We start from the raw sequence: 24,130 nt of genomic DNA, 5'->3' as shown, positions 1-24,130 counted from the left end.
TTGATTCAACAGGTGCTTTTGTCAGCATAATAGAGAGGGAGGCAATTTTGGCAAAACACGTCCTCCCTGCTGTCCTCTGTGTCCCAGGATTAGAATCACAGAATAGCTGGAAGGGACCACAAGGATCGTCTAGTCCAACCTCCTGCAATGTAGGAATATTTCAGCCCACATGGATCCCTTGAAAATCTGCTTTGGGACGTGGGGCTGTAGAGGGAGAAGGAATATTCAAAAATCACCTCCTTGACAGAAACTTCCATTAGTTCAAAAGGCATTCTGTCAGCTGAGGGACACCAGGAGCATACAAGCCATGGGTTTTATTTGTTGCAAAACGCCCAATTTTATTAATGTTCAGTATTTTTAAATGCCTGCCTTTCAAAGCAAAAGGCCTGTCAATGTGGCTCTCAGTCAAAACCATAAAACATGAATTACCATACACAGCAGGTAAGATGCAACCCAGTGCAGATAAACCAGATTAGGCAATTTAGCATGCTTTAAAACACAGAAACGACAACAATTTGCAGTCTAGCCTGGCACCTTTAGCAAAAAAAGCAGGTTGCAATGATGAAGGTCTTTAAGGCCCATTTGAAAGCCGATGAGGAAGGAGCCAAACATTCATCCTTTGAGAGAGAATTCCACAAATATGAGGCCACCAACAAAAAGATCACATCTCTTATGCCTGCCAGTATAATTTACCTTGGTGGCTGGCCCACAAAAGAAGCTTCTGCAACCAAGCAATGGCTTATGAGTTCAGATGGCCCTTCAGATAACCTGGCCCCAAACTGCTTAAGGCAAGGATCCGGAACTGGATCTGGCCAATGGGTTGGATCCTTAACTCTGCGCTGCCCCTACAGGACAAGTTCAACTGGTTGGGTAAGGCTTAGTAGGAGTAACTGGAGGGTTTCAGAGGTGAGTGGAAAGAGGATGAATGAATTCAACACTGTGCTATTGTAGACATTCTGCCTGTGCAAGAATGTTCTCCAGACCCAGGTTCCCCAGATCCCCTCTCCAGAGCCAATTTTAGGGGGTGAAGGCAGAGGAGAGGAGGGAGAAGCCCTGTATCAGAAGCCCCTGAAAGCAAGGCCTCTACTGCTGCAATTTGTAAGGTGAATCTCGGCTGTTGTCTGGATGCCAAGTCTAACTGCAGATGGATGGTGAACAAGTCTAACCATTGATAAACAATGGAGGGTATGACCTTGGATACAAGTTTCCCAGAGGCCGGGTCTACTCCGGCCTCGCAACTGGTCAGTCACTAGATCTACCAGAAATAATAGCTCTGCTTTCTAACACAGTGGAACCTCGGGTTACGTACCATCCTCCTTACGAATGCTTCGGGTAACGACCTCCGCTAACCCGGAAGTAGTACTTTACCTCAGGATGAGAACAGAAATTGTTCGGCGGTGGCACAGTGGCAGCGGGAGGCCCCATTAGCTAAAGTGGTACCTCAGGTTAAGAACGGTTTCAGCTTAAGAACGGACCTCCAGAACAAATTAAGTGCATAACCGGAGGTACCACTGTACTAGCTATTTGTTATTTAGCAACTTTTTTAAAAAAGGAGTACTGTACTTACATTAGTATTCCCCTGTAAAAATTACTGCAGATGCCTATGAGACCAAATGCTTTTCTCTCAACTCAAGTACACACCAGTACGCTTCTGGCGCCTTGATGCAGTAGACCTTGCCCACAAAATCTTATGCCATAATAAATCTTAGTCTTTAAGGTGCCACAAGACTCTTCATTGCTTTGTTGCAAGAGATAAATGTGACTGCCACTCTGGAGGTTGTCATCATTTGGTTGTTATTCATATGGGCTGCAATCCTACACACACAATGGATTTAATGGGATTTATGTCTTAATTGCTAGGCACAGCTCCGAACTTTAGAAAACCACTGGGAATAAAGGGAAACATGTCATCAGAGCAGATTTCTGCTCATGCGATAGGACTTCCCCTCCCAATCCTCTCCTTAGCCCTCCTTTCACAGTAGATCTGCTCCAGAAGTTTTCCCAACCCTCCAAAACAGATTTCGGAGTCTCCATTGTGCCAGTGGTGTCTATCCTGCTGGCTGATGAACACCGCTGGATTTCAGCCAATGAGATCATGGCTCTCAGTTAAAACAACACTGGAACAGAGTTGCCGCCTTCTAATCTGGGAAAGTATGGACAACCCAGCAACTATTCATGTCATCTATGAGCGCCTTGTGACCACAGATTAATCATGGATATCCAGTTGCTACCATTTAACGATTTGAATTATTAAATACGCAGTTGGAAAACAGGAACACTAATGGTCATTATAGCCCCTAATTAGCCCACACGGCAATTGGACGTTTCCCGAGTGAGGTTGGTAAACAAAATGACTATTCTGCGGATTAGATTTCTACAAAATGGTTACCCTTACAGTTTTTCAAACATACTTTTCAATGCTTCTGTTGCCTCCATGAATCCCACCCCTGAACATAAAGTGGACAATCCAGTGCCTTTCCTGTATGCGGCAATGAAGGGATAAACTCTGCACACTATTCTGGAAAAAGCTGGAGAGCTCAGAGACTCACAATTGGGCTACGCTGGAGAAAGCCGATTACTCCAGTGCTGGTTCAACTGTAAGGGCTGCCAGTTAATCTGGGCTCAGCCCAAGGTGCTGGTTATTACTGATTATGAATTCAGCCTAGGTCTAGCATTCATTAAGTAGAATGTGCCTTCATCCATTCTCACACACAGGCTCCCCGGACTCTCTAACTGGGAAATGGTACCTTGTTATCAGTTGCTGAATACTTAAAGCCAGATCCAACGTTTGTGTCCATCTTCTGACAACTGCCACCCCCCAATATTATATTCCTTTCAGAAAGCAACATTAAAAAAACCCTAAGCAGCTGAAGATGCCCTAAGCTCCACAAATTTAAGGCCCTGACACACAAATTTATATATACAAATTTAAATAATACTAAATAATACTAATACACTCCACAGCACAGCATCCATTTGGATTTGTAGTTCTTTCAAGACCTTTAAAGCCCTAAATGGCCTCAGTCCAGGATACCTGAAGGAGCGCCTCCACCCCCTTCGTTCAGCCCGGACACTGAGGTCCAGCGCTGAGGGCCTTCTGGCGGTTCCCTCACTGTGAGAAGCCAAGTTACAGGGAACCAGGCAGAGGGCCTTCTTGGTAGTGGCACCCGCCCTGTGGAATGCCCTCCCACCAGGTGTCAAAAAGAAAAACAACTACCAGACTTTTAGAGTACATCTGAAGGCAGCCCTGTTTAGGGAAGCTTTTAATGTTTAACAGATTATTGTATTTTAATATTTTGTTGGAAGCGGCCCAGTGTGGCTGGGGAAACACAGCCAGATGGGCAGGGAATAAATAATAAATAATAAATTATTATTATTATTATTATTATTATTATTATTATTATTATTATTATTATTTTAAAGGACATCGCCATTGAGGAGAGTGGTTTAGGGATGGGCTAGGGTTATGGCTGAACCAGGTCCAAGAGGATTAAGGGAGTGGAGTGGGATAGGATGGGATGGGAGAGGTCTTAATAGGCAACTTAACCTTATTAATCTCCAGAGCAGTGTTTCCCAATCTTGGGTCTCCAGCTGTTTTTGGACTACAACTCCCATCATCCCTAGCTAGCAGGACCAGTGGTCAGGGATGATGGGAACCGTAGTCCAAAAGCAGCTGCAGACTCAAGTTTGGGCAACACTGTTCCCACAGTTCATTTTTGATTCAGGCTAAGACAAGCCTAGCTACATCACCATTTCTCAGAAAGATGGAATTCTGTGAATCTCTATGTGCAGTATAAGCAAGTTTTGCGACATCATGTTACTCTTTTTCTCCTCCATCACCCCTTTATTTATCAACAGTATTTATAGTCCACTCTGTAAGTAAAATTCAGATCACAAAGAGAGACAGACCTGCTAAGGGTGTGCATAAAGACAATGGGAGTAACAGAAATAAAGCTTGGAACAATGGGTAGTTAATTGTATTCCCCCAGGTAGCTGCAAAGAGGCAGAGGTACAGCCACAATCAGCCCATGTTGTGAAGGCCTTTGACTGGCTACATGCCAACGCAGAGAGAGAAGCAGTAGCCTTAACCCTGTGTTATAACATAGAGAGGAGTGAGGACATCTATAAAATAAAGAATGGCAATAATTGGTTAAACCAGTGGTGGCTGCTGTATTAAACACTGCAGATGAGCACTGATCAATTTTGCATTTGCTTGCTTTTTGACATTTCAATTGCTTTTAATGTTCTGCTGCACTTAAATGTAGGTTTGTTTGCTTTTAACCAGTATAAAATAATCCAGAAACAAGGGCCCTGTAGTGTACAACTGCCCCCATTGCTTGCTACGAATTGAGAGTGCAACATCTGGAAAGCCACAGGTTTCTCTCTCCCCAGTGTGGACTGCCAGCAATAATGAGCTGCTCCCACAAACAGCTTCATATACAGGGGAAAATCTGGTGTTGTTGTATTGCCAAGTGACCGCTACACCTTGAGAGTCAGATCTTGCTCCAAAGGGGTGACATACACACACAAGCTGTGTTGCTGGGTTTTGTTTTTTTTAAACTCAGTGGTTTGTTTGGTTTTTAAAATCGGTTTTATTAAAAGATTTTCATGGGTTACAAAAGTACGTGCATTGTCTCTATTTTCAGGTTGTTTTGAGCCAGCAGGTGAAGAAAGGAGGCATTAATAAGATATTTGAAATGCTATTGTCTCATAGCACTATTGATGTTGTGTTTATTAGGGTGGCGCTGTGGTCTAAAGCCACTAAGCCTAGGGCTTGCCGATCAGGATGTCAGTGGTTTGAATCCCTGTGACGGGGTGAGCTCCCGTTGTTCAGTCCCTGCTCCTGCTAACCTAGCAGTTCGAAATCACGTCAAAGTGCAAGTAGATAAATAGGTACCATTCTGGCAGGAAGGTAAACAGCGTTTCCATGCACTTCTCTGGTTTCGCCAGAAGTGGCTTAGTCATGCTGGCCACATGACCCAGAAGCTGTACGCCGGCTCCCTCGGCCAGTAAAACTCCAGAGTCGTCCACGACTGGACCTAACGGTCAGGGGTCCCTTTACCTTTACCTTTTAGGGATGGAAGGCTCTGTTCATTTCGGTTTTCCAATCTTAAATTCGGTTAAAGTGGTACCTCAGGTTAAGTACTTTATTCGTTCTGGAGGTCCGTTCTTAACCTGAAACTGTTCTTAACCAGAAGACCACTTTAGCTAATGGGGCCTCCCGCTGCTGCCGCGCCACCGCAGCGCGATTTCTGTTCTCATCCTGAAGCAAAGTTCTTAACCCGAGGTACTATTTCTGGGTTAGCGAAGTCTGTGACCTGAAGCGTATGTAACCCGAGGTACCACTATATCCACATTTCTGCAGAAATTTGTAATTTTAAAGAAATCCACTGAAAATTCTTCAGCATTTTAGCACACATTTCTCATTTTTGTATGCAGTTTTGATTAACGTATACATTTTGGCAAGCTACTGGATGCACTTTTGTGCATTATTTTCATTCATTGTTATGCATATTTGCTCCTAATATATTCATTTTTGTAAAGAGATTTGAAAACTGCAACGCTGGAATCACTGAGGTGCTTTTGTAGGCACTGCAGTTTAGGCCCTCCCTTGGTGCCCAACATCTATAGGCCACATGAATAATAGTGGAGGATTTGATTCCAAGCTCTCTCTTTTTACTGAGCCAGAACAGTGCTCCCCAACAAACCATGAATTCTACTCCTCTAGAACTTTTTGTGGAAATAAGAACAGAAATTGACAAAGAAGAAGATGAAGGAATATTTCAAGAGGGACTGATGGTAGTGTATGGGAGCAAAGAAGGGGAGCTGGAAGAAAAACAATGAAGAGAGAGGAAACAAGGAAGAGGGAGATAGGAAGAAAAATAAATGGAAGACTTTGGAGTGAGGGAAAAGTAAGGAGAGACTCTTCTGCCTCCCCACCAGTGCCAGATTTACGTATAAACTAAACAAGCTACAGCTTAGGACCTCACTCTCTTGGGGTGGGGCCCAAAAAAATCACTATTAATATACTTCTTCTTAATTGTATTTTAGTTCAACAATTACTTTGATAAAATACATATTTTGTTATGTGCAAAAGGCTTTAGATACCTATTAGGTCCATAAATTACCATATAGCATAAATTCAACAAAAAAACAGTGACAATTTGTTGTTGACAAAGGACAGCTGGACATATAAAGGGCCCCATTACCTTCAGTAGCTTAGTGCCTCATCAAACTTAAATCCAGCCCTGCTCCCCACATTTTATTAAATATACTATTTGTATAGGTTTTGAAGAATTGAGATGAAGTTCTTTCTTTCCTCAACCTTTTTTTAAAAAGAAAAGTTAACTCCTTTTCTAAGCCCCCAGCTTCACAAAAACTTAAGTTTCCACTGCACTGCAGCTGCATGTTAGATCAGCTTTGTTTTGTGGGATCCTGGCTTTATCTACTGCTCTGAGAGGCAAGAACATGCCACAAGCATCCCGAAGTGATTTATGCATTGCTAAAGAACTAGTTAGAATGACAGCAACACAGGCACGAGGGTATCATGTAGCATTAGGACTTTTAACAGGAGATCTCATCTCGGGGCTCTTCTGCAGCTTAGCCAAAAATAAACCAGCACAGAACAAATACCAACCTTTGCATGGTATAATGATCTTACAATGACTCCAGCAGTCCCACTGAACTTCAGCTACAAATCCTTCGGAAATGAAAATCCTGTCTTTCAAACACAAAGATGATCCAGCTCCATATAAGCCCTTTCAAGAATAATTGACTTTAATGGGAGAAGTAATGAATTCTCTTATTACAAAAACAGTGGAACTTCTAGTTTCCTTTGCCTGGAGGAGGGATGGCTAAACAGTGACCTGCCAGATGATATTAAGGCTCCAATTTCTTCCCTCCCCCCTTTTTTATTACAAAATTTTAAAACAATTACCAAGCATGAAGTGTTGTCTTCCAGGACAAATACATATACAGATGTTAAGTCTTGTATGCAGCCATTCACTTGGCATCAAGACAGTCTTGGAAAATATTTTATGTTACAGATTAAGCTGTATTAAGCTGTATCCACAGGGTATATTTCAATCCAGAGCATTGAAACGATTTCTCCATAGTGGCTGCAGTGACTTCAAAGCAAATAGTGAGTCGGTTCTTTTATTTATTTATTGCATTATTGCATTTATTTTCCACCTGTGTCCAAGGAACAACAACCCCTAAGAAGCAGTGACTGGCCCAACGTCACCTATGAGATTCATGGCCGGCTTATGAAATGCTTGACTGCCGTAGTTGATTGCTTGGAATCAACTTGATCCCCTTCCCCTCTTTCCTCTTTCCTTTTTCCTTCTGTGATGGAACTCCTATTTGGGGACTTCCCTGGCTTTTTTCTGGCCCACGTAGGACCAGTCTGGATAGTTGGCCATGGTGAAGATTTGACGTTTTCATCCCCAAAGTTTTTGATTTGAGTTTCTACTGAAATGAGACTGCATTTTAATGCTGTATTTTAATCTTGTTTTAAGTTGTATTTTAATCAATTGTTTTAACCTGGTGTTAGCCGTCCTGAGCCCGGTCTTGGCTGGGGAGGGCGGGGTATAAATAAAATTTATTATTATTATTATTACTATTACTATTATTACAGCATTTGCAACAGGACTTGAACTATTCACTGACACATCTCAACATGAGAACCAGCCTTTAGGAAGAAATTTGCACCCATCTTTTTCACCGTCCAAATGAGCATTTGGATAACATCTGCGCCTTCCCCAAATGTACTGTACATCTATGTACAGCCTTCTCTTATCTAGTACCCCCTAGGTGTTTTGACCAGGTTGAAGAATGTTTGATCTAGACTGTAAACAATAACCACACATACCAAAGCTTTAGTAAATATACCTTCTCAGTAAGTGGAAAGTTTCCAGTTCCTTTTAGAGGATATAAAGAGGGGTCTCAGTCTAAGCAAAGAGACGAAACTTTTGCTCGTCAATCTCTCTTGAACCAAGCAAAGTGAGTTGGCACTAGCTTGCTCCCAACACTAGCATTTTTCTCTGGAATTGCCATCTGTTGTTTGCACACTCGCTTTGGAGGAAAATCTGGACAATGTTGCTAAATTACTGCAGTTTAGTGTTGCCTATGCTCTTCGTGCTGAACAGAAAAGGCGCTACTGAGGTTTTTTTTCCAGTTTCTGTGTCATTAACTAAAAGTTTCCTGTTTATGGGTCCTTCTCATTTTATTGCTTCCTCTTAATGATGAAGGGCTTCTATTGCCCCTTGAATAGCCTCTTTTAATTGCCCCATGTTAGCTTCTGTTCATTTAGGCCTATGGTAGGGGGAAAGCTTCAATTAGATTTCTTATTTTTCTTTTTCAAAAAAAGTATGGCAAAACAGCAGTGTAACAATAGAAAGGAAAAACAATGTACAGAAGTAATTATTTAACACACAGTGTTTTTCACATTTCTACACACATCCTTGAAATTGCTGGTTTTTCACCCAAAAATTGAAACTGGCAAATATTTAGTACATCCCTAAACAGTTGTGCTTTAGTAATATTATAAACTGGAGTCTAACCACTGTAATAATTTACTACTTTGGTGTTTCTGCTACTATGCACTCTGTAAAGATGGAAAAACAGGGGTTTGTAGTTCAGATAATTGCATGAATCTAACAGGGATTCCTTGCTACTTACACTATTATGACAATTTCTGTTACTATTTCGTATTTTGCTTGAACAGATGCACATAAAATATGTGACATAGCTCTTGTTTAGACACCTTACAGTCCAAGAATCAGTTTTCTTCCCTTATTTTATGTGGCTGTTGTTATTATTATTACTACCATTTTCAGCAAATCATCACTTCTCGGCCTTTTGGCTAAGATCCAATGACCATTTTCATAAAACCAATTAGGCAGCTGTCTTCAGCTGTGCCCCACTTTCTCAAGGATGCACAACCCCAACTGATTTGGTGGGCTTTGTTTTTTTTTTAGTAAATACATAAAACCTTTAAAACATGTGATACGTTCCTTGGATGGCTTATGCTGAGAAGCATCCGTCAGAGTTTGTTCCAAGCGAGGGGGATATTGCACAGGGCAGAATTTTTTAAGGAGCAGTATCCCCCTCGCTGTGGGTTAAACCACAGAGCCTAGGACTTGGCGATTAGAAGGTCGGTGGTTCGAATCCCCACAACGGGGTCAGCTCCCGTTGCTCGGTCCCTGCTCCTGCCAGCCTAGCAGTTCGAAAGCACATCAAAGTGCAAGTAGATAAATAGGTAGCGCTCCAGCGGGAAGGTAAACGTCGTTTCTGTGCGCTGCTTTGGTTCACCAGAAGTGGCTTAGTCATCTGGCCACATGACCCGGAAGCTGCACGCCGGCTCCCTCGGCCAATAAAGCGAGATGAGCGCCGCAACCCCAGAGTAGGCCAAGACTGGACCTAATGGTCAGGGGTCCCTTTACCTTTACCTATCCCCCTCGCTGCAGGACCTCCAATGGGGCAAAGCAGTAAGAGGCAACAGCCCAGACCAGAGCCCCAAGAACAGGGGTGAGGAACCTGGTACCCTCCAGATGTTGCTGGAACTACAAGTCCCATAATCCCTGACCATTTGGCAATGCTGGCTGGAGCCGATTGTGTCCCTGGGAGCTAGCGAAAGGGACTCGTAAACAGGGGTGTTGGCAGGATCTTGGTGAAAGAGACTGGAAAGAGTGAGCTTGTGTCTTTTGAATTAAGGCTGCTTGCCTGTCTGGGCTGTGTGGAAGCTTGATTGTGAGTTTGTTTGTGGGTGTGGCCATGTTCTCTGCTAGAGCACATGGTCTGAAGCGGAGGAGCTACTGCTGGAAGGAAGCCAAGTCGACTGAAACACACATATTGCTAGGCAGAAGTCTTCCAATGAGTTAATAGTCCAGTAGAACTCACGCTTTGGTGAGAAAAGAAAAAAGGAGATAGCATCTTTGATGTTGCTCAATGACAGGAACTGGTTTGCATATCATTTGAAGGTGGGACACCAAGCAAACTAGCATGCCTGGATACCTGCTCTAGTCTGAAATTGCCCCTGGCAATTCTGTCTACAGTCTTCAGCACAGGTGTCAGATGAAATCTGAAGGAGCAAGTTTTCCTTCATATTTTGAGAGTCAAGCACACTACTTATTCATTATACTTATATTCTGTTCTTCTCATTAAGAAACTCGAATGATTTACACCTGGCACTGGCTGGACAGAGACCTTCTTAGATTTACATAACACCATTATGTGCTGTTGGACTACTCTCCAGGCATGTGTTCATAATGTAGTCTGCTGATGCACTGACCAGTTCTCAGGCGTTATGGAAACCACCAAGCTTGAAAAGTTTGGTTAAGTGCCAAAGAAATAATCCAGTACTCAGAAAGAGAAATCAAAGTAAATGCTTATATGAAAATAGTAACGTGTACATGGTTCTGGACTGTCTAAAGCTTAAAAGAACATGCAAAACAAGTACATAATGCTACAGTCTTTATTTTCCTTTAACAAAATACACAAAATTCACTTTTATAGTCATTATTGTACAGGTATAAATAATGCGCAGTATTCAAGTACAGTCAAGTGTGGATATTCCTACGCTTTATGTAAACACAAACTAGCTTTCTATTTCACATGCTGTTAGCTCATCTGCTGTGCATATAGCCCCTAAAGGATATATCATACTTTGGACAACCCTTTAACAACCTGCATTCTCTCAAAGGAAAATAAAAAAGGGTTAGGAGTGACTAAGTTTTAGTTGTATTGACACTTTCGTACTGCTTATGATAAATACCTAAGCACCATTTCTCCTGTAAACATCTAGATATTCAAAATTCATTCAATACCTAAATATTAACACCCCCCCCAAAAAAACCTAAGTTTACTAAACCAAGAATTACACATCCTTTTAGTTATTTACAGCACTCTTTGTTCAATAACCAAATACTATATTTTAAATCACTTGCATGTAAAATACTCCATTTAGGCATTTTTAGGTTGTCTTTTTAGAAAGTATGCAAAACAAAAAAAGGAAGCTGTGCTTGGGTTTGACTTCAGCTAACTGGCACACTCTGAAGTGCTTTAACTTGCCCACACTCTTGCAACAAAATACCTCGTAGTACACTTAGCTTCAACATACAGTGGCAGTCTGAGCTCATGAGAGTGGCGACATTGCAGCTTTTGAAAGCAATCCACCTGGGGGGGGGGGGGAGTAACAGCTGAAAGAGCGTAGCTAAAAATAATTAGGCACTTTATTCTTCTGCTAGTGGTTCTTGTCGTTGGGAAGCTGGAACAGCAAACTCGGAGTCTGTGGTGGCAGTTTTGGCTTCGCTTCCTGGTTGCTCTTCAGCCGCTACCCCAACTACGTCACAGCTTTGGTCTTCAACAGTCAAAGCTTGGTCATCTTCCTGGTTTGTCTCAGTAAGTTGGGTGGCTTCTTCTAAAGGGTCTGCGTGAGACACAAAGTTTGATTACACTGATCATGTGATTACCGTATTTTTCGCCCTATAGGACGCACCGTCCCATAAGGCGCACCTAGTTTTTTGGGGGGGAAATAAAGGGGGGGGAATTATTTTTCCCCCAGCCCCCAAACAGGCAGCTCTCGGAAAGCCGTGGGAGCCCAGCGCTGGCTCCCGCTGCTTGCAGAGAGGTCCGCGAAGCCTGGACGCTCTGAGCTCAGCGCGCGCAGGCTTCAGCATGCAGGCAAGTCTCCGCAAGCAGCGGGAGCCCAGCGCTGGGCTCCCGCTGCTTGCGGAGAGGTGTGCGAAGCCTGGAGAGCGTGAGGGGTCGGTGCGCACCGATCCCTCTCGCTCTCCAGGCTTCAGCGAAAGCCTGCATTCGCCCCATAGGACGCACACACATTTCCCCTTCATTTTTGGAGGGGGAAAAGTGCGTCCTATAGGGCGAAAAATACGGTAATTTCTGAGGAAAATAGCAGCTTGTGGAATGTCAGGTTCACACAACTGATTCTTCCTTTCCCTCCTCCCCTCTGTAGGCCTTGAAAAGCCTCTCTGAAGACATCTCTGAGGCCTCTCTGAAGACATCAGGACAGTGTACAATAAATGGTGGGCTGTGTCATACAGGGCTGCAGTGGGAAGGGAGAAATCACCCAAAACGAGACAATGGAATTTTGATTCCTCCCCTTCCCCACATCCTTTTGTGCCCCCTAAAAATCTACTTTTGGGGTCTGGGGGATTCTCTGGAAGAGGGTGGGATGAGGTGTTTGTTGCAGGGGGAGGGGGGAAATTGGCAAACATCAGCCTCCTCCCCGCTTCTCCTAGTCAGATCCCTCTATTAAGATTGCTCTTTTGTTCATGGAAGGTAAAATCCGGATACACTGTGCTTTATTTTGCTTTCTTTTATTATGGGTAGCCTTGGAGACCTGTTACCAGGCAGAAAGGGTTATAAAAATAAAAGGGAAATTGATAACAGTTTGCATCAAATTGTAGAAGGTTACAAAGGTTTTCCACCATAAACCTTGTCATACATGGGCATTACATGCCATATTTGTTCATCTAAGAGCACTTGGTGGTGTGATCATTTCTGGATATGCTCTCAAGAAACTTCTCTGTTTAGAGCCACCTACAAAAAGATACTTTTACAAATAACAAAATACTTTTAAGGGAATTAATAGAGAGTGATAGTCTAAGCTACGTTCTTAGAATGTGGCATGCTCTTGTTAGCTGAACACAAGATGCTTACTGTATTTTCAAGCCTATAAACCATCTCAAAAGGAACTTTCTTAAATTAAAGTTGACAATTTGTCTTTGAACTACCCATTATTTTATTTTATTTTTTTTAAAAAGCCAAGTCAGTTTTACTAGATTTTCCTGCCCTGGGGAAAACAGCAAAACCAGCTTAACGAACAAAGGCAGGAACTTAAACCCCACCTCAACCCAATGACCTGGGGAAAACAATGAAATCTAACCATTCTGTGATCCAAATCCTTTAATTACACAGTGTAAATGCTAATATTGATACTAAAAAAACCCCCAAAAAGTAGAAGAACAGGGCTTTGTAAACAAAGAAAATTTAAGAGACCGATAGTCTTGCTAGATAGGATGGAAAGAATCTATTTTTCAAAAAGAAAGTGAATTAAGTTTGGATTCTACTAAAGCTGGGGTGGGGGGGCAGGACTGACTAAAAACATCCTTGGCAGCCAACTTTGAAAAACCAGCAAGGCAAAATATACCACAGGATGACCCAAGATCATCCTGTTCTTAGGAAATCAAGATGAGATATAGTATTGTGGTTGCTTTTGACTATGAGCAACACTCTTTCTGGCAAGATTGAATAAACAGCACTGCAAGGAAAAGCAAAATGCTTCAAATCCAATTGCCCTAATTACATTTTCTGGCAAATGTAGAGGACTCAATGCACACCTTCAGCCATTTCATTCTCTTCTAAGTTTTCTTCCTCCGACTGCAGTGGTTCAGTCGTGCTCTGTACCTCTGTAGGCTGCTTCTTTTCAGCACTGAAATCTGGAAGTCGTGGAGCTTGAGGTCTTGTTTTTCTTGCAGGATTCAGGAAGAAGCAGTAGGCACATCTAAATGCTGCACAAAAGTTTAATACAAGTGTATCCAGTTAGCTCACTGAACCTTAATGTGCTAACAGTGCAATGGCTGCAAGACTCTGAAGCATTAACTTGGAAAGGAAGAACAGCAAACTGATTTTTGTAGAAGCGGCACTGCACACTCTCACCTTCTCCCATTATCAATGACAACAACAAAGAAAGAAGAGTTGCTTTCTTACAGTAGGGCAAGTCTTTTCTCGGATTTGAAATTTCTGGTGCAGTTTTTCAAAAATCAAAGAAACACAGAGTTGGAAGGAACCCCAAGGATCATCTAGTCCAATCCCCTGCAATGCAGGAATCTCAACACAGTCCCCCATCCAATTTGAAACCATCTGGGAGCCTGCTTAGCTTTGCAAAAGTGTTAGACATTCCATTGCTACCACTAGGAGGGTTATCATTTGGGTCTTCTGTTCAAAATTCTATGTGCATGATCTTTTCTTTCACGTTAAAATAATGCATAGGAAGTAAAAAAGACTGGAGAAGGTATACGTTTAAGGCAACATTTCTCTTTTTTATTATTGCAACTTCTGCAGCCTTCCTTTCCTATAAGGAGCTCAAGGCAGTGTACATCTCCTCCCTATTTTATCCTCTCATTTTTATCAGTAGTACTCCTCACTTCTGCCTCCCACTAGCTCCAGGCCTTGGTGAAAGAAAGGTACAGGGGGGGAGGCATACAGGCTGCTGCAGCTGTAATTTATTTCACCATGTGTAATAGTTGTGTAATAGGGAGTGCTGGTGAGGGTGGATATGCTTTGGGACCCAACAACAACACTGAAGAGGGAGAGAGGGCAGAGGGATAGGCCCAAACACCTGGTGCTTGGTTTGTGGCTCCTTTGGCAACAGCAACTATCACCTGTTCCTTGCAGGTCAACCCCACTGCTTGTTCCTTGCTTACCTCGATCCACAAATTTGGGAAGAATGCCGTGGTAAAAATCGGGGGGGGGGGGGGAGAGACGGATAGCAACCCTGCATGACGGGGTGTTCCCCTGAGTTTGGGAGCCTAGGTCTTAAGGAGTGAAAGCTTCACAGGACAAGTGCATCAATCCATCTTTAACTATATTTTAACTATGGTCAGAAGCGCAAAAAGTGAAAGGCGCGACCTCTCTAACTTGCATTTCGTGGGTTGTATCCAATGTTGTGTGAGCATAATTCTGCTTGTGCAACAGAACTCTCCCTTCCTCTCCCCATGCTGCTACCCCACCCCCCATAAATGCTTCAGGAGTCCTCCAGCAATCTGGGGCAGATTTTGAAGACATGTTGGGGTTTGCAGAAGAGGAGAGGTTCCACTGAGCAGGACAGCAGTGTTGGATACGACCCTTGACTTTTAAGTGAACATTCAAAAACGGGAATGAGATATTGGTTCTTACTCAAATGTTTTGCATCACTCTTTGTAACTGACTCAAGTCAGTTGAGAGTTTGTATTCTGAAAGAGAAAATATTCAGAAAAACTGCCTTCACCCCGGTATGGCTCCCCTTTATCACACACACAGCCCAACAGGACAATGACAATAATCCACCAACAGCATACAAATCAATATGGCTAACCTGATCCAAAACACCCACCCACCTCACTCACACACGAAAACAAAGATCACCACAGCCAATCACAAGCAAACAATCACACCCTAGGCCAACCCCAACCTCTCTCACCACCAAAGGAACACAAGTGAACAACACAAGCACGCTGACACCAAACTCTACATACATTAAACATAATAGAAACACCGCCACCCAATCCCACCCTTATCCATCTTCCCTCTCTCCACCCCCCTTTCTCTTTTCTCTCCTTTTTTTATTTTTATTTTTATTTTCTTCTCCCCCTAATGCCTCAACAAATGAAACGGATTTGTAAAAATGTTACATGGGGGAAAATATATATGAGGCACTACACTTCTGTAAAACAAGAAAATCCTTAATAAAATATTTTAAAAAAAAGAAAAAAAAAGAAAAACTGCTTTTTTCCTTGCCAACCCTATGCCGTTGGCTGAAGTCTGAAGAACCACCACTTCAACAGAGAGCACATGATCCCATTCTGTTTTCTTTGCAGGTCATTTAGTGTGTGTATGAATGGGGGAAGCGGGGCAATCTATGCATGCGGATTTTGAACAGGCAAATTTAAGGATCGAAGTCACTGGTGTTACAAAAATTGTAATCCGTTTCCAAGAATGCACATTGTGGGTTTCTATAGGCAGATGTAACAGTTTACATAGCAACCGGAGAGGGAAGGGAGAGAGAGAGAGGCATCCCACTGTATATTTCTGGAAAAGAGCTCTCACCCTCATGCAGACACAAATCAAAGTGTCACAACTCTCAGGCAAACAACAGCCTATAAAATTTAGGCTACGTACTTTCTGCTATTTATATGCAGTATGGCTACTGCCTCATGAATCGAGATCAATTTAGCTGGGGGCGGTGGGGTGGGGAGAGCCGTTCAGGAGAGATTAACCCAAACTTTGACCACACATGCGTAATACAGGGCTTGAACAGTAAATGTATTAGCCCTCCGATAATTCAAGATCACATGAAATGAATGGGTTAAGCTGCCTCTCAGAGTCAAGAGCAAATGGGAAGAAACGCCCAAACGTCTTGAGATAATTTCTCTCACATTACTCGCAGATTGATTTTTGTTTGCCGAGAGGCGGCAAAATAAACATCTGTGTTCAATGAAGAGCTGTGCCTGTCTTAAGTTATTGTCAGCCGTAAAACTCAAGAATAGCCCCCGGAGTTTGTTCCCACTTCATCTCCAATGTCTCCCACAGGTTTCTCTGTTACGATAAATTTTGTTGAGGTTCTGGTAAAGTGAGGACCCAGATTTAAAAACAAAAACAAAAACCTATTAGGGTGCAGTTTCCTAGCCAAGTGCAATATGAAAGCATGCAGAGAAAGCAGCTTATTTCTACCACTCACTTTTGCACACATGTTCCTTGACCTGCATATTACAGAACTTTTTTTTTTAAGGATAATGGATTCTAAAAGGTATACACAAATGAATACCATAACATATTATAAGTACACAAAACTGAATACAAAAAAAGAGTTATGAGTACTTAAGCTTATAGATTTTAATGGCTCTAGCACTTTTAGGACACACTCCAATACGGAGTTAAGCAAGAACCAATATATTACATTCTGTAAATGCCTGAACGGACAATGTTGGCCAGGGAGACAGGAGGCTTTTTCAAGCAGAATATATGCATTTGTTCTTACCGATATATTCAAATTCCTCCTTCAAAGCCATTCCATTATGCGAGGAACACTGTTGGCATATAAGTGCATATCTAAAGAAGATGAGATCAGAGGTTAAAAACATTGGTTTAGCCACTTAATTTTAGTCATTAATATAATTTAGTCGTACTGCTGGATCACTTCAACAGGACTTGCACACCAGAAAGGGGGCATTGAAACTCAGAATTAAAATGGCACAAGCCCTTCTACACATTTTCACCTCCCACACACAGTTTAAATGCATGGAGCAGGGAAGTGGACTGCTAATGCCCCTTTGGGACATGATGTCATGCAGCCTTGCCCACATGCCCGGTGCAGCATCAGAAAAGGGAAACCTAGGCTTCCTCCCTGCATAATAATAATAATAATAATAATAATAATAATAATAATAATAATAATTTATTTATACCCTGCCCTCCCCAGCCAAGACCGGGCTCAGGGCGGCTAACACTGCATGCAGGCACCTGAGTGTGTAACCCTATTATAAATTTATTTTCACAAACGTATCACATTACTGCAAATTTAAAAGCTGCCATCTGAGTATTTTTAACTACACTGTGACTCGGCCACTTCAGACTCAAAATATTTTGGCTATTTGGTTTAAAGCACCATCAATCTGAATTGAAATCACAGCTAGGTAAAGTTGGTAAGATTCAAAACGAGGCAAAGTAATCGAAGAAGAAAAAATAGGAGGCAGAATATCTGAAAAGCCCTAAACAACTTAGGACTCAAATATCTGAAAGACCACCTCCTTCCCCACAGACTGCCTCGGGTGCTGCGATCGGCAGTGAGGGCCCTCCTGGTAGTTCCTTCACCCTTAGAGAAGGGTGGTTATGGCCCAGGAAAGGCATTCTCAGTGGTGGCCCCTAAGCTGTAAAATTCCCTCCCTACAAAGCTACATCTGGTACCTTCATGGTACAGCTTCTGGAGAATGCTGAAGACATTAACCCGGCTTTTGACACCTGAGGTGCGTATTTTTAGGATCCGCCTTATTTTTGTGATTTGTTTTAAGCAGTTTTTAATATTGTTTTTTAAATGCTCTAACCCACCCTGGGACCTGAGGGTAAAGGTTGGGTGAATGATGATAATAATGATAATAGCAGCTACAAATAACTCCTCCAATAAAACAATGCTTTATATAACTGATTTTATTCCAAGAACTGTCAGAAAGGTGCTTTAATTGACAGCCAATTAAAAGTGTGGTGATTAAGATTCTCTGAGCAGCGACATAAGTCATTAGAAAGCTACAGTATGACTACAATCCTATACTTGTTCACATGGGAGTAAGTTCCACTGAACCTGGTGGGGCTTACTTCTAAGTAGACATGTATAGGATTGCATTGTAAGCGCTCCTTTTCACATCACATTTATTACATGCTCCTCTTTCTGGAAGGAGCAATACTACCAAGAGGAAAAGCCATAGTGTGGGCTCCTCGCATCTGGGTTTGGGTTTCCGCAATTACCAGAGTGATGCAAAGAAGAAACCGCAGGAAACCTGAGAAGCAACTCAGAGTTATAACTTCAGAATTGAACATAATAAGTAACGTTTAACCTGTTCTGTGGACCATCTCCAACTAAGTATTCAACAATTCTGTCCAATGCTCCCCTTTCTCGAGGAAGAATAGGTCTTGCCAACGGAGGTCCTGGAGGATGAAGACCTGGAAGACCAAAATGGGATTGAGAGCAACCTACTGACTTATTGACCAGGAATAAGGACATTTGCTTCCAGTCTGTATGTTACAAAATGGAATAAAGCACCCTAACATGTATTAGAAATTAGCATTATATTCCTCTGCATTTCAATCCCATTATCAGATTTAATTCCGTATGTCAGTTCCTCAGGGTTATTTTTCTTGCGAACAAAAATACCACATGTAACAGGGAAATTGTCACCTTCTGTGAAGACAGATTTGGAAGGTTTTTTGCCTCCCTTGATAGCTGTTTACAGCAATGATATTGCCCTGAAGCTTCTTTCCCCTGAATGAAGTATGCCTCACTCTCTCAGTTCTGCCTGATATACACATTCCCTGAAACATACTGGATTTGTCACTTAGCAATCTATAACCTGTGCTTTGGTTCCCTCCAACCCAACCACGGAGCAGGCAAAACCTACTTTTTAGCCTCTATTTAGGAACTTAGCCAAATTTTAGATTTGTTATTTGAGACAAAACCAGGTGTCTATCTACACTGAGCACAGATTCACAGCACAAGCCTATACACGACTACATAACAAGTAAGTCCCACAGAATTCAATGTGACTTACTCCCAGGTAAGTTTGTATAGGATTGCAACCTACACTTTTTCTAGGGGCATGAACACTGTTGAGACTTTTGTATTACTTTCTGATGTTCTTAATGCAATAGAGAACTAGCACGGGGCAGTGGTTGGAATGTTGACTAGCACCAGGGAAACCAAGGTTCAAATCCATACTCATCATGAAGCTCAATGGGTGGCCTTAAGGCTAGCCACTCTCTCAGCCTAAACTACCTGGCATGGAGGGCACATAATGGTTGTATGGAGAGGTCCCTGAAACACACAGGGAGGAGAGAAGGCTCTCTGCCTTCAATCATTATGGCCTGATTCACATAAACCACCGTTTTGCAATGTGTGAACCCTGCTGCACAGCATCTTAACTATAATTTGCTTACTGCCAACGAATTACAGCATGAAGCCATGGTTTGTTGTTGGCTTACAAACCCTTAAATGACGTGGCATTATGTGAGAGACCTTTGCTTAACCATGGTTCGTTGGACCATCTCACCCGCATTGCTCACCAAAGGCGCAAAGCAAGAACAGCCAGAAAAGAAACCAAGCTTTGAAGAAACGAGCTAAGGTTTGCTTGATCACCTGTGGGACAACTTGCAGTTAACCTGTTCTTTGTTAAATCAACCATGGTCTAACATTAAGGGCAAACCAGACCTGCTCAAATTCTCTCAGTACCATAGGACATTCACGCTGATGTTCCAGATATTGGTGGACACCATCAACACCAGCCAGCATGGAAGACTGGAGTGGCCACAGATTGCTCACCCTACTTTTAAAAGTGTGCCGAATTGTGAGTTGGAGACTGCAACATTCATTAAGCTTTCGGTTCTATCCTAATTATCAGACATTTCAGATATTATTATTATTAATTGAATTCATATACAGTCATACCTTGGAAGACGAACATAATTCATTCTGGAAGTCCATTCGATTTTCAAAACGTTCAGAAACCAATGCACTGCTTCTGATTGGCTGCAGGAAGCTCCTGCAGCCAATCGGAAGCCACGGAAGCCCTGTCAGATGTTTGGGTTCCAAAGAATGTTCGCAAACCGGAACCCTCACTTCCAGGTTTGTGGTGTTTGGGAGCCAAAACGTTGGAGTACAAAGGCGTTCTGGATCCAAGGTACGACTGTACTGCCCTAAACCAGGAGGTTTCGGATGCGAACATATACGCATTTTGCACAAGTAAATACATGACCTAAACAATTACTTTAAACCAATTACATATAAAGGGAACATCATTACAAATAAGAGAGGCTTGGACTGGAATAAAACTGATTTTTAAAAAAGATTACATGCAAAACAATCCAATGTCACATATAAATATTTTCAGTATTATTAAGCATGCACACTTTGGAGGCAATCTCAGTTCAAAACAACCATAGGGCCCATCGTAAAAGGGCTGCCTCACTAATCTTAAAGAAGCCTGAAACCTAAGACCATGTGCCCCAAGAACCTCTCCAATTACTTGGCACACTAACAATTCTCAAACCACGCATCTTATTCCTCATGCTGATATGGACAAGAGTAATTAATATGAACATCAAAAGCAATCATTGTGGGCAGACTGGCCATTTCTGCAAAGCTTGGCAAACTCTCAACTACCTGCTGGTTATTAATTTTTAGACATATGGAAGCTCTGTGGTAATACATGTTAAATTGATTCTCTTCCACAAAGTATAATGTAATGAAAAAATGAATTATCTTTTCCAGTTTAAAGATAATTAAGTGCAGTCATATGCACTTCGGCTGATGTTTCTCACAAGACAGAAAGAAATCTGAATAGCAAGAAACTTGACTTTTATATTCTATCATGTTGCTTGGAACTTCTAAGTAAGTTGCACTTGAAAGACTACACTGAGAGACACTGAAATTCCTGCACCAGCAATAAACCTCCAAGTTTGTCATGACTTTTAACAATATGCTACAGAACTGAATTAACAGAGGGCACTTGTTTCTTAATTAACGTTACGGTTAAAAATTGCCATATTTGCCAACAACTCTTAATTAAAATAAGTAACCACCATTAATTACAGTTTTAAAAATGAATAATGAACCAAACCCTTGCGTCAAAGTGTACAATGCTATTTTTCCCCTCCCAAAAGCTATATAGCCTTCATATTTGCATTAGACTGGTAAAAACCTGCACTGCAGGATCAAAATTTTAATACAAAACTGTAGTCATAATCCACACCTTTCTGAACTTTGGGAGACAGGTGTGAAGAGATTCTACACAGAAATGTATCAGCCACCCTGTTGCCTGCAGCTGCTGCGCTGAGCACTCTTAAATGCATATGGTCATTCAGGGTGAAGTAAGGCCCTCTCATGCATCATAGTCGTACCTAGGTTTTTGAATGGAATCCATTCCGGAAGTCCGTTTGACTTCCGAAAATGTTTGAAAACCAAGGTGCGGCTTCCAATTGGCTGCAGGAGCTTCCTGTACTCATCGGAAGCCGTGTCGGACGTTTGGCTTCCAAAAATAGTTCGCAAAGCGGAACACTCACTTCCAGGTTTGTGGCGTCCGGGAGCCAAAACTTTCGAGAACTAAGCTGTTCAAAAACCAAGGTACAGTGGTACCTCTAGTTACAAACTTAATTCATTCCGGAGGTCCGTTCTTAACCTGAAACTGTTCTTAACTAGAGACGTGCTTTCGCTAATGGGGCCTCTTGCTGCTGCTGCGTCGCCGGCACATGATTTCCGTTCTCATCCTGGGGCAAAGTTCTCAACTCGAGGTAACTCTTCCAGGTTAGCGGAGAAGCGTTTGTAACTCAAGGTACACTGTATCACTGTATCTACTAGCCTGCTCCTCCTTTGGAAGCAAAGACTCCAACTCAACCTAAACCAGCATGGCAATGGTTAGGATTGATCAGGCTGCTGCCAGGTCATAAGTCCCTTGTTTCCTCCATCTCTAACACAACACCAGGGATTACAGTTCCAGAGGGAATTTCAAATAGGTAATCATTTTAATGCAAGGAAAAGCAGCAAATTAGACACAAGCTGAGTAAAAATTGCAGCTCCGACCTTCTCTCAGAATCTGACCCTCCTATCTGTAATTTCAACCCTAGGAGATTTGGAGGCAAAGGAAAGTGGGCAGGAAGCACACAATGACACACTGGGCACACATGAATAATTTTTTCATTAAGAGTTCGCTCACTACAGACTTTTACCACCCCATACACAACTGAACTGAAAAGTACATCTGCAAAACAGAAAATCAATCCAGCAATGAAAAAGGTTTAAAGTGCTTCTGAGTTTAGCTAGTAGTTTCAGCAGATACAAATTAAAAGTAAAATGTTTCAACAAGGTAACTGACGTTAACTCTCCCCTGTCCCCCGTTCATCAGTTTTCTACTTCAGAAAGCTCTGCTACCTAATACGAAACCTCTTTAGTTATTAAATATTTTATGTTTTAATCTTTGCAGCGTGAACTTTTTGGGGGAGGGCTTAGAATAAGCATTTGAATAAATGTCACAATGAAAGTTAAAAAATATGTCCAGGGCTTTGTAAGAAGCATGAATGAATTGCAAAAGTGTTTTCTTATATACCTGATTTATCTAAGTCTGGAGGGCCTGACTAAACCCAAGAACATAAAAAGGTATGCTATATTGTTGACTACAGAATACTGCAAAGTTTTATTACCATTTAAACAAAGAAGCCATAACAGTTAAATGAGCTCAGGCAATAGGTTTCAGTATCATAAGGTGCCAGCTGTAAAGAGTTATGGCTAATTGAATATGGAACTCCTGCTTAATCAGATAACGGCTCCTCTACTTCCAAACAAAATGCCATTTCCATACTGTCTGAAAACGGCCTGTTTTATTGGTAACCAGAGAAAATAATATAAACTGTAAACAACATTAAGTGCTCTGTTTACCCATTCCAGGCACGGGAGTGGCACGGGACCCGGGATGTCTTGGTAACACATTTGGCTGCAAGGGTGATGTAACAGATCTCTCAGGAGGTCCGCCCGGTGCCGAAATCTCTCTCTGCAAGCCAGGAGTTGGAGGCGCTGGGCTTGGTCCTTTTGGAGATCCCTGTTTAGGTGAAGCAGGGGTCGGGGGAGACACGTTGCCTCGCACTGGGGTCCGATGGCGAAGTTCTGACAGAAAAGCCACACGTTAATGCTTATTGTACCAAAATGACTCAAGACCTGCCGTTACTGTAAGTTAACCAAGGTAAGGGAAACATTTGTAAAGGCTACCCCCACCCACCCGCACACAAACCAGCTGAAGTGCAACAATACGTAGATCCGAGTTCTCAAATAGACCCTTTCTTGTAATTTGAGCCTACCATCTGGTTTCTAAACTCCCTCAGAAGTGGCTCTCACTTGAATGGCATTAATAAAACAGTTTAATTGCGTCTCTCAGCATTCTCTAACTAGCATAAAGGACCAGTTAATCTAGATTAGAATGTAAACAAATTAAATTATATTAGAACGTAAACAAAATGACCTCGAGGCCACTTATTAATTTTTCAAGCATTATCACACCATTCAGTCATTCTCAGGCTATTAAGAACCACAGCTATTTTGCACAAGTCCCACACCATTTTGTTCCTTTATACTACATTACAATTTACTAAAGATTTGCATTTTTCAATAGGAAAATATGCAATGAGGTGGGTGTTTGCATGCACCACTTTCGCTGGTTCATGGCTAGGCTTCTGTTGGAAAGAGTTGGATAGGTGTGCAAAAAGAACAGACACCTAGTTAGGAATGAGTTGTGTGTCATAAGAGTAGTTCAAGCCCAAAGGGAATTGTGAGTCTTGTTAAATCCTTCTCACATACATAGAACTGCCTTTGCCTCTGTGGGAATTTGCCATAGGTAATGAGTACTGAAGTAGACCTTAAGATGCTATCAATATGCTGATGGTGCCGCTCTGATCTGATCTGGTTGTGACTGGGGAACAGACATGAATGACGGACCCACTTGAAAAATATTCAGGACAAGACCAAGATAATGATTGCTTGGCAGGCTCCAACCTGAAGATTGCATGCACACTTCTTATTGACTAGCCACTCATTTAGATTTGCAGGCTTCAGTGTACACCACTGTATCTAGAACCTTTCTGCTGAAAAAGCTGTAATTCA

General features: G+C 42.2%; 1 protein-coding gene across 4 annotated transcripts in view; it reads right to left on the bottom strand.

Moving 5' to 3' along the window:
• Positions 1-10,460: 10,460 nt before the first annotated feature.
• The window catches only part of LNPK (lunapark, ER junction formation factor), a 40,001-nt gene continuing 26,331 nt past the window's right edge, over positions 10,461-24,130 (bottom strand). For all 4 annotated transcript variants that reach the window (XM_028749084.2, XM_028749110.2, XM_028749074.2 and 1 more), the window contains 5 exons: positions 22,916-23,140; positions 18,330-18,435; positions 16,760-16,830; positions 13,362-13,532; positions 10,461-11,428 (listed from right to left, as the gene is read on the bottom strand). In XM_028749084.2, coding sequence (XP_028604917.2) covers positions 11,232-11,428; positions 13,362-13,532; positions 16,760-16,830; positions 18,330-18,435; positions 22,916-23,140 — 770 coding nt within the window. In that variant the 3' untranslated portion in view covers positions 10,461-11,231. The remainder of the gene's footprint in view (positions 11,429-13,361; positions 13,533-16,759; positions 16,831-18,329; positions 18,436-22,915; positions 23,141-24,130) is intronic.

This window comes from Podarcis muralis, chromosome 1 (genome assembly GCF_964188315.1).
Source record: "Podarcis muralis chromosome 1, rPodMur119.hap1.1, whole genome shotgun sequence".
Lineage (NCBI taxonomy): Eukaryota > Metazoa > Chordata > Lepidosauria > Squamata > Lacertidae > Podarcis > Podarcis muralis.
This window is presented reverse-complemented; position numbering and strand designations above follow the sequence as displayed.